Source organism: Eupeodes corollae, chromosome 1 (genome assembly GCF_945859685.1).
Source record: "Eupeodes corollae chromosome 1, idEupCoro1.1, whole genome shotgun sequence".
Classification (NCBI taxonomy): Eukaryota; Metazoa; Arthropoda; class Insecta; order Diptera; family Syrphidae; genus Eupeodes; species Eupeodes corollae.
The window spans coordinates 277374342-277385934 of record NC_079147.1 but is presented as its reverse complement, the minus strand read 5'-3'; the positions used below and the strand labels follow the sequence as shown (position 1 = coordinate 277385934).

Here is an 11593-nt window from a genome sequence, read left to right as displayed (position 1 = left end):
CTCTTTGCCATTATCCATGGATGGCACTTGCATCGAGTAGACTGAACATCTCGGTATTCTCGGTATGTGTATAACCAACCACCTCTTGTGGAACGATCACATACGCGATGTCGCCAAAAATGCGGGAAGGTGTTTAGGTTTCCTTAGGCGATGCAAGAAATGCTTCACACCTTCTAATCTGGCTGTTATCTACAAGACTTATATACGTCCGAAGCTTGAGTATAACTCCCATCTCTGCGCTGGTGCTCCTGCAACTTACTTAAGCCTCTTGGATAGTATTGAACGTAGAGCATTTAAATTGACAGGTGATAATATCATCATAAGTTCATTTACTTCGCTTGAACATCGTCCTAATGTTTCTTGTCTCACCCTTTTTTACCGTCATTTTAACGGTTTATGCTATAATGAAATAGCCAGCTGCATTCCTTCCCTTAAACATTTCAACCGTAATACTTTTAAGATTGCTCATCAGTTTACTCTCAAGTCTAACTTTGGCCGTACTGTCAAATACAGAGATTTGTTCTTTAACCTTACCACACTCTGTCTTTTTTAGTCATTGCAATGTTCAGGAGTTCAAAACCACCGACATCCTCTTCCTAGTGCTTACAATGTGCCTCTGCATAATAAGGGAAGTAATATCTCCTTGAGTGTGTGCTTATTATAAAAAAAGGTATTTGAGTCGAAAGTAAATTTTTGTAGTATTGTTTTTTTGTTAGGTTTTTATTTTTCGAGAAATGTCAAAATGTTCAATTTGACAAATCGGACCCATTAAAAAAACTTCCTATGGGAAGTTAACAAAGCTATTTGCACTGACAGCCAGGCAGCTATTATGGCTACAAATTCGGCCACAACATTCTCTATACTGTGCAAACAATGTCGGGATCAATTATACAGCCTCATCTTCAGCCAACGTGTCACTCTTATTTGGGTTCCAGATCATAGTTTCATGAGTAAGCCAGACAAGGGTCGACCCTTCATGGCTAAATTGCGGAAAGGGTAAATATTCCTCTTGGAGCTATAAAGGACATTTTGTGAATTTTTCTCATAGACTCCAACAGATGAAACTACAGTCTAACGAACTCTACCATATCCATTAACATATGACCTAACTATAACGAAAACTGTACGATGTCTTTTACGCTGACCCAGGCATGATATAACAGGGTCACTGCATATTATACCGGACGTTGGCCGATAGCATGCAGCAAAGCTGGGTATCGCTCATAATATTCACTGCCGTAGCTGCGGTGTCCAACATGAAAGGGAAAGTGCGTTTCACTCGCTCTGTAAATGTCCTGCCCTGTCCAGTTCTAGAATGTTAAGCTTCAAAAGGGCATTCCTTAAAGATCTCGATGAACTTTCCGAGATGATAATCAAATACCATATTTCCTTTCTGAATGCGACGAAACGGCTCTAGAATCGCTAATTTTGTCAATATAAACCTGTTATAATATATCTTTTTTGTATGGTGCTAGAACGGTGCTTTCCAGCGCTAATTAAGGCGCGCAGCAAGGGCTCCTTGTGACTGCCATCTCCACCTACCTACCTAGCTACTTCGACAGTAATAAGGGTTAAGGAAAGGACACTGACGCATACTACATGATTTATGTTCATAGTACCAAGAAACAGAGTTTGTATTTCTCCTTCGTTGCAATTTACAACTGCATGAGAAGCTTACAGAATGAATTTTTTTTAACTATTAGCTCAGGCAAAGTTATGTACTTTCAGCTAAGGGCTCAAGAATGTGAAAAACTCTTAACAAAATGTTCATGTTTTTTCCCAACCTCAACGAGACGATAACGACGCCACATAAGACGAGAGTAGTACGTACCTAACGACACGAGCGACGTGCGGCATCTTATTAAGAAGAAGAAAAAAAGAATCTTGCAATTAATTACTTGCACCTTGTTAGCTTCAAAGTAGTTAGGCATTTGAGTTTTAGTGAGTTATATTTTAATAATATGTAAATTGTGGTTTTACTGTATGGCTGTTTGGAATATCAAGCAAGGAAGCTGCTGCCGAGGAAAAACAACTGAAACTTACATAGCGCATAGAAAATGAATGTGTTCCCTAGGAGGGTTAATTTTTTGTTTTTCAACTAATTTTTAAGTTTTTATTTAATGATAATTAAATGACGAGGGTTATAATTTAACTTACTTAGGACTAAGTACAAGAGCTTAAAAACTTATTCATATTTTTTTCATAACTCTGGCGAATGCGTTTCTTTAAAGAGATTCCAATTTTGTTGAGATGACCTTTGATGACGCTTCCAAAGAGATCTAGAAATTCTTCAACCTGCAGTGAACAATAAAACGAAGAGTGAATAGAATTCATGGAATTATAAATAAGAGACACTCAGACTCACTGTAAATTCACGTTCGGGTTTCTTAAACTTAACAAATTGACACTGGGGAGCGTGTTTGGCGTGTTCCTTCCATGGGTCATCTGTTGCTTCCCATCCATCGAGGATCTTATCACAAACGAAACAAGCGGCTGTGTCATTTTCTCGTTCATTGCCACACCAATAGAATCCTGCTTCAGCCATCTAAAACAATTGAATTTAAATCAATTTTATCAAAGATAAAAACAATAAGTTATTGAAATGCATACATTTTTAATGCTGCATGCTTGATCATCAGCAAATGGCCACGATTTGAAGCTTTCCAATCGATGTTTTTCAAAAACAAATAGTTTTTCAGCTCCTTCTATTTGAAATTCAGCACTCATTGTTTAAAAATTTATAGTTTTTTAATTGATTTTCGAGAAATTTAAGAAAAATTTATTTGGAATTAAAAATTTTAGCGTCTTTTTATGGCGGTTGTTTTCTTTTTTGTTTGAAATTTGAAAGTGACAGCTAGAAATGACAACTGAAGTGTCAAATTTGAAGAATGTAGTAGATTGGAATACAAGATCATTTGTAGGGTAAATAATGTATTATTTGGTTCTTTAAATTAAGTTTATTAAGAATTTTCGTTTTAATATCCACTTAAATAAAAACTTGATTAAAACAATCATTATAACTCATTTTTTTGCTCTGATTTTTTCGTATATCATGCGCCGCCTAGTTTCTTTTATGGATACTGTATGTTTTACAAAATTTACTTATATATCATATAATGAAAAGCGCTAATCAAACCAGTCATTCATTCATTATTGCACCGCGTGCCTTTTTCTATTTATTTATTTTGTACGTCATATTTCTTTTATTTCCGTTGATCCATATGTGAAAATAAATTTTCAAGTTTACTTTTCTATGTAAGAAGTTTCAAAGGCGTCATTTTCTTATTCCATAGTTGAATGAGAGTTACAAAAAGCTTTGTGAAATTCAATCAGAAACATATAATCGCTACTTTGAATTGAATACTAAATAGATATAAGAATACAAATCGCGAAGAAATTGAATTTTATATTAACGCCTGGATTAGATTTGATACGATTTTTTAGTTTATTGAAAATAATGCTGTGTTAGATATTGCTTTGAACTTTCACAGAAATAAGATATGATTTTCAAATTTTCTAGGACTTCTTTCAATTTTTGTAAGCATTGAACTCCAAAAAAGTGGTAAAAGATTATGTATGGTGTAGTTTTCCAACGGTACATTTAGTTGAATGGAAATCAATTCAAACGAAGTTTGTCTTGATTTTTGTTCTCATTGAGCTAAGTTCACATTGAAAAGAAATGATGAAACGTCAAAATGAATGGGTTCAAAATATTCAATGAATACGAATGCTCTTCAAAATCTGCGCAAAAAGAGGATGCAAAATAATTAAATCACATTATTTGGAAAGAGACAGTAGACTATGTTCATAAACGCGGATTATAGGAAGTGCTATAATTTTTGGCATACTCCTTTCCCGCTCTAATATTATTTATAATTGCAGAAAAATTATGAAACTAAATTATTTCTTAAAAATGTGTACCATAATTTTAATAACTAATGAAGTGACAGATGAAAATCGTATTTGTCTCTTAGTAAAATCTTAATTTCCGAGCTTGATCTTAAGTTAAAATGAAATAATAACTACCAGGGAAAACTTAGTTATGAAAAGACTTAAAAACATATGACAATTTAATAGACACCATATTTTACCCCATGATAGCTTCTGTCACTTTTGTTCTTTAAACAAAACTAATTAAAGGTATAAAAAGTATGGTAGCTATAACTATAATCGCAATATTACTTTAAAACCAATAATCCTGCGTTATGATATGAGCTCGCTTTAGAAGCAAACCAAAAGTTTTCCCTTTGTAGTCTGCAGTCGTGTCTAATTCTACTTTTTACTCTTTACATTTCCGAATATCCTTCTGGCAAAATATTCCTACCTTACTAAACAATGAATATTATTCTCCTCCTTGTGTAACTATAGCTAGACATAAAATTACTCATTTAAAACCATGCGCTTCGAATAAATTCTTGTTGTAGCAAGAAATTTCTATAAAGTACACCAGGATCCAGGAGTGCTTTTTACTGCGGCAAACGGTATACACATGACAAGCGACGGCAGCGTATAATGTGTAATAACTATTCCAGTAAGGATTATGCGTTTTGTTAAGAACATATGGTGCGCCCCAGAAATACCTACTCATCCATCCATCATCAAAAATTCACTTGAAACAACGCCGAAACTTGTACTATACACTTTAAGAGATAGGCACGCGCAGCATTTATGATTCAGGATAACCGTAATTGTGGGCATATTACGAAAGTTTCTATAAAATTACGATGGTATAGCATTGCATTGACTGTCGAAGAGAACATATTACTGTCTATAACCATAAAGGGAAGATAGATACAGGATATAATGTTGGACTATATGCAGGGTACGCCATCTATATATCTTATTTGAACTTTGAACAACCTCGCTATTTTTCATATGAATTTGACAGATAAACACAATTCTGACTTGTCATTCATTGCTATTTTAGTTATAAATTGTAGCGCTTTACACCGAAGATGCTTGTTCGCAATTTGAAAAATGACTCCAATTTGGATCTGTCAAAATACCGAATTTGATTATGAAAAAGGTGAGAGACACCTACATTTGAAAACTCGAAATGACTCATTTATGATGTTTATTATGTGCCAAGCATCCTTGACATTTTTAATAAACTACGCTGCACATCCAAATAATTGAAAGCTGTCAATTTGACTAGATTTAGTTATTTATCAAAGACAAAAAAGGAAAACGATATTTATTAAGGAATCAATTTCCGATCGAAATTTCAAACTAACCAATCGAAAATGCACTTGTAAATACTTTTTTAACTCCTAAGATTATGTTTTTAAGTCCCATGTAAAAGGTTAAGGTGACATTAAATTTCTGCTTTAAACTTCGTCACTCACAAAAATAAATTTTTACAGAGTTTAAAGCTACATTATAAAGTATCCACTCTAAAAGTTACTCACCTTAAAGTGGTTTTGACATAGAGAATGAATTTTGAAATTGTTTTAAACTAACCCAGAAATGAAAATGCTGGAATTACCTAAAACAATGACACCGCACTTAAGGTGTCTTACATGAACATTTTAATAAAAGTACCTATTTTTACCTACATTATGTAAGTACACGTCTATGCCTCCATAAATTTGCCCTAAAGTCATACATTTTTCAAAAACTCATATTTCATTGTTCCTATCCTATAAATGGATTGTAATTTGTAAACACGTTTTTAAACGAGCTTGAGTGTCAGAAATAAGAGGCTCTTATTCAATCTGTTGGCCTTAGTTTTGAAGTGTCTGTTGTGTAGTGCGCATATATGTGGAGATTTTACAACAACAGCAGCAGCGGAAAATACACTGCAGCAGGCTTGCCATTGGGCTGTCTGTCAAAAGTTGAGAAATTTTTTCCAAAATGTCTGAGAATAATTTTAATATGATTGAATATAATAATCGTAGCCCAAATTTTTATCGTGTGCGATTTTTCGATAGTACAAATAAATCATAATTATATTAAAACAAAAAACTGACGTAAAAACGTACAACATTTTTGGAACGTACTACTTTAAGCTTATTTAGTTAAAAGTTTTCATAATTGTTGCATGAATATTGGTCTATTTTTTGGGCTACTTTTTCGGATCCAATTATGGGCTACAAATATTTTTAAATTCAGCCCTTTGAATACTCGATGATATGGCAACTCTGCCCTCCACACGAGCGATGAGGATAATGTGTAAATATGTGGTAGAGAGGTCCTTTCATATGGATATATGGATGTGTGTGCATGTAATTCACATTGAAATTAATTCACTCAGCATCAACAGCAGTTGTTGTACGAAAAAAGAAATATCCTTACAAGCAACTGGTCTTCATCCTGTTTAAAGTTTAAGAAGTTAAATGGTTTAATGGCTTTTATTGTGCTTGTTTGGTTATTGTTGTTGTCCTTGTTGAGGGTATATAAGCACTCCTTCCTTGGAATTCTTATTGTTGAGATTCGAATTGATGAAAACTTTGTAAGGTACTATTCAAAAATTCAAACAAAAACTTAGGAAAGAAAATACTTTTTCAAAAGTGTTTTTATGTTCTTCATTTAGCAATATAAAGTGCAGGGGACTTTAAAATAAAAATAAAACATACCTCACGTACTAACCATAATCGAGTTTGACGTTTGCAACGAATTATTTAAGAAAATACTCTTGATACTACTACTGACTGACGTTTTAAATTTAGCTTTTTAGATTTCGATCTGGAAATTGAATTTTTATCGGGTCATTGTCATAAACGGTATTAACTTTTAGTTTGACATTTTGAAACGCTCCCCCATTTTTGTTTGTATAAATGTGTACCTCACTTTAATATCTCTTTCTATAACGATCACTATCAGTGCGTGGGAGATTGAATGAGAAAAAAATCACAATAAATTGCTTCAAAACTTTCAAACATATACACTGCCCATTAGAATCTTTTGACTGACTCATTTTGACGTTTCTTTATTTTAAATTCTTTTCTTCTTATATCAAATATATAACAGAAAAACATCTTTATCAACATTGTTATCATTCAAAAATTAATTAATTGTTGTTTAATTTTGTATGTAAGCCAAAGAGTTTTGGTGATTTTTAATGGTAAATTAATGTCTTCTCGAAAAATTGATTTTTTGTGGCGCATGGAACACGAATTGAATTGTTTTTTCTTTTTAAATGTATTAATGTAACTTTGGTTACGTGTAACGAGTGTGGTAGAGCTGTCAAATTTAATTACATTTTTTTTTAAGTGCAAAGAGAGTTAATTTTGCCGAAAATTTAGATCTGCAGATTTGATTTTAAATCAAAATAAAATTAATTTATTTTTCCCTATGGAATGCAAACAAAGGGAAAATTTGTGTTTTGATAGATCTAGATCAAGAATAAATTGATATATTTCAATCGTAGAAACTCCCATTAGAATCGATTGTGTAAAAGGGTTATTAATTTAGGAGTTTGAAATTGGTAGCACTGGCAGTTAACACCTCTTAAACTCACCTGCCATTTTAAGTGCAATACAATTAATTACTATTTACTATAATGGATAAAGTAAAGCAATCAGTAAAACTGTGTAGAAATTTGAAGGGAATGGAACCCACATTATAGTGTCGTAAGGCCTGATACTTTCTTACTTAAGGTGGCGCTACAGTCCGGGCGGACCTGGGCCTCAACCAACATGCGTCTCCAGCCAGCTCGGTCTCTAGCTAGCTGTCTCTAGCTTCACGCGCCAAGTTGGTTGATGTCTTCACCCACCTGAGTGCGCCACCTGAGTCGCGGTCTTCCTCTACTGCGCCGTCCCTCGGGATTGGATTCGAAGAACTTCCGGGCTGGAACGTTGATGTTCATCCGCTCTACATGACCTAGCCATCTATGCCGTTGGACTTTAATTCTGCTAACAAGATCAGTGTCGCTGTACAGCCCGTATAGTTCGTCGTTATATCATCTCCTCCATTCTCCATCTATGCGTACGGGACCAAAAATCAACCGAAGAATTTTTCTCTCGAAGCATCCTAAGATGGTCTCATTTTTCTTTGAAAGGTCCAGGCCTCAGCGCCATAATTGAGAACCGGGATGATGAGTGTCTTATAGATGGTGATTTTAGATGCTCGAGAGAGGAGTTTTTTTCTTAATTGTCTTCTAAGTCCAAAGAAGCAGTGTTTTTATAGGTGCCTAGGTAGACAAAGTATTTAACTACCTCAAAGTTATAGCTTTCCATGGTGACATTTTGTTCAAGACGTCGTTGTACAATGTCCTTTTTTGATGACAGCATCTACATATGTACTTGCCCTCATTGACTACTAAACTTATCTTCTTCGCTTCCTTCACAGTGATCAAAAACGCTCCGCTGCCATCACGCTTTGATCTTCCAATTATGTCAATATCATCTGCGTATCCGAGTAATTGGACGCACCTTTGGAAGATTGTACCTCTAGTGTTGACGGTTGAGTTTTGCACAATTCTTTCCAGGACGATATTGAAGAAGTCGCATGACAGTGCATCGCCTTGTCTAAAACCTTTTTTGACATCAAATGCATCGGTGAAAACTTTTCCAACCTTGATAGAGACAACGGATAAGTTTGACAGGGATGCTAAACTAGACATTGCTCTAAAGAGCACTTCCCTGTGGATGCTGTCGTACGCGGTTTTAAAATCGATAAAGAGATGGTGGGTATCGATTTGAAGCTTCTGGGTTTTTTCCAAGATTTGCCGTAGTGTGAATATTTGGTCGATAGTGGACTTTCCTGATGTTCAAATGGTAGACATGTAGATTCAAGAGGACAAAGGCGTCCACAGGTTTTTATCAAAACCCACCTGTGACTATCAACAACTACTCTCACCTTCCCGCAGTGAATATCGTATGGCTAGTAACTCAACTTTCGATTGGTTTCTAAAAACCATAGGAAAGTTGGTGGGGGTAGCAAACGAGAGAGGTGGGAGAGGTGTTTCCACTAATGCACCTCTCCTTATCCAGACGGCAGCGGACGAATTATCAAGATGGATCAACGGTGGCGTCTACAGTTCCAGTAAGGTTAAACTACTTAGTGAACACCCTATAGGGCTTCTACGAGTTATTCGGAGCCCAGGTTTATAAGGAGCGGTTTATCCAGCTCCCCGTCCTTGGAGTTATACTAAGGATCTGGCCCTCCAAGTGGGGGGTTGTGCCTTTGGTTTGACTGCCTGACCACGTAAAAAATGCATTAGTTGCGAAGCACCAACACAACATGCCTCGGATACGGACGGATTCACTGTTGACAACCCAAGGCCTGATGCATCATCGTAATTTTTGTGTGTGAAGGTACTCAAGGGGTTATGACAACTTTTATAATGACTAGAAACGATTAAGCACATACCTAGAACTGAAATCCGTTAATTTATCCCGATGCAAGTACCCCCCATGGATAGTGGAATTGGGGAAGGGTTACACTTTTGCGACAATAATAAGCATTGAATTTTCGTAACATTCAATTGTAGACGGTTTTCGAATCCCCATTGGAGTGCTGTCAAAAACACTGGCGTTGGTAGTCCACATGCGAAGAAAAAAAAATGATAATTTAAAAACGAAAATGAAAAGTTAAGGGTATTGTCATCAGCCAAACAATTTACTGGCTTAGAATATTCACCCAAAAGATCATTTATAAAAAATAAGGAAGTGTGTAGGAGAAAAAACGGTGCCCTGGGGCAAACTAGCTTACTCTTTGAGTTAAACGGTCCACAAGGCAGTTTCTAATCAAAAAAAGAACAGATTCATCAATACCAAACGCATGTATTTTTGATAAGATTATGTTAAGATTTGTTAAACTGTTCGTTGAGATAAACCATGCGATCACAAGTGGACCTATTGCTTCGAAAACCGTACTGCCAGTTATTAAGAAGCTTTTGTTCTTCAAGATATTTTACAAAATGAAAATTGACCAACATTTCTTTGACCTTATAAAAAGAGAAGTAAGTGAAATTGTATAGTTAAAAAAGGAGAACATTCGCCTTTTTTAGGGACAGGCTTTAAAAATGTTGTTTCCATCCACTCGGACAGACACCTGTTTACCAGCATTGAAGAATGTCTCTTGAGAATAATAGTGAGGATATCATTCGGAACAGCCGATTTGTAAATTTCGAGATATTTAAGTACTCTAGCAAGTGTACGAGTGCGAAGGAAAATTCAATCCATAGAATCATTTAACGATTCTCGATCAACAGAATACTGGCCATTTTTCAGATTTTTCGGTCAGTTACCTGGATGGTAGTCCCGGTGGTATGATGGTTAGCGCGTTGGACTGTTATGAAAGAGGTCTTGGGTTCGATCCCTACCTGTGGCATCTAGTTTTTTTCACGGGTACTGTTTCTTGCGATTAATTGAAAAATCTTTCAAGAGTTATTCTTGTCATGAAAAGTGCTTTCTCAAAAAAACTTTAGGTCCCCTACATTCCTGACAACAGTACTCGCGCACAGGAATGGTTGAGAGTTGTAAGTCTCTATGCAACGAACTATTGCGCCACCTAATTTTCAATCCGGGTAGTTCAATTAAGTGGTAGATAAAATATGTATCTCAATTTGTTCCACTAACACACGTCACGTCGCAACGTTCAAAACTGAAATTGCAAATGACGATGACAGAAAACAAATAAAAGTTAGCTGTCATTTTGTTATATTATATGAAGTCAATAGTGCTGCCAATTTCAGTGCTTACAAGTTAGAAAAATTTACTTTGATTATTAATAAATTTATTGTTTGTTAGTTCCTTTTTTAAGATCAATAAAGCGAGTAATAATGGGAAATTTTTGAACACTATTTTACATATTTTTCCACAATGAACTGACAAATCTTAAAACATACGTTTGTTTTTTCATTTCCTTGATTGATTTGGCTTAAGTTTGTTTTGCCTTCTTTTAAATGCCTTTAAATTTAAAAAGAAATAATTTGCATAAAAGTTAAAACTGTGACAGGACTGCTATACATTTCAGATTTCAATCTTCCAAACAAATCTGCAGACTAAATAGACGCATGAGAACTATCTATCTTCTATTGACATGTCCTCTACCAATGAATTCTTGACAATTGGCGGTCTTTCCTCATGTGGACTAAGCCAATTTAATGGGATTGCCAAAAACTTCAACAAAATATTGGACCTTATATATTATTATGTAAATTCAGCCAATACCCTACTTGCTGAAGAAGACCGACATCAACCAGCATTAGACCTATCTTTTAATTTAAATGAATTGAGAACTGTGACATTAATGCTATCTGCTATAAATTCTACTGTGTTTTCTTTAACATTTTTTATGAAACCACACCATTGCGAAAACTGTGCAATATTTCTAAATCTCCTCCATGGTTTGACTCTTGCTAAAAAAACTTACAAAATAAATGAAACTAGGACTGGATTAAATACAATAAAACAAAAGCTGATAATGACTTGGTAATATACAATGAGCTAAGAAATAGTTTATTGACTACTCAGATATTCTTTATAACGACTTTATTTTAAATACTGAAATAACCCAAAAAAACTCTTGGAGCTTTGTTAATACTAACTGGTATCCAAACTGCATGTTTTTCAACAACGAACTTAGCCATGGCTCTAAAAAAAATTAACATGTGTTTGCAAATTTTTTCAAAGATGCTTTCAAAGTA

The 11593-nt window shown here is 34.9% G+C and overlaps 1 protein-coding gene across 1 annotated transcript; it reads right to left on the bottom strand.

The window, feature by feature from the left end:
- Positions 1–2141: 2141 nt before the first annotated feature.
- Positions 2142–2835, bottom strand: LOC129941800 (baculoviral IAP repeat-containing protein 5). Its single transcript, XM_056050524.1, has 3 exons — positions 2611–2835; positions 2366–2545; positions 2142–2295 (listed from the first exon to the last, which is right to left on the bottom strand). The coding sequence occupies exons 1-3, from the start codon at positions 2725–2727 to the stop codon at positions 2164–2166; spliced, it is 429 nt and encodes a 142-aa protein (XP_055906499.1). The 5' UTR covers positions 2728–2835; the 3' UTR covers positions 2142–2163.
- Between the last annotated feature and the right edge of the window lie 8758 nt (positions 2836–11593).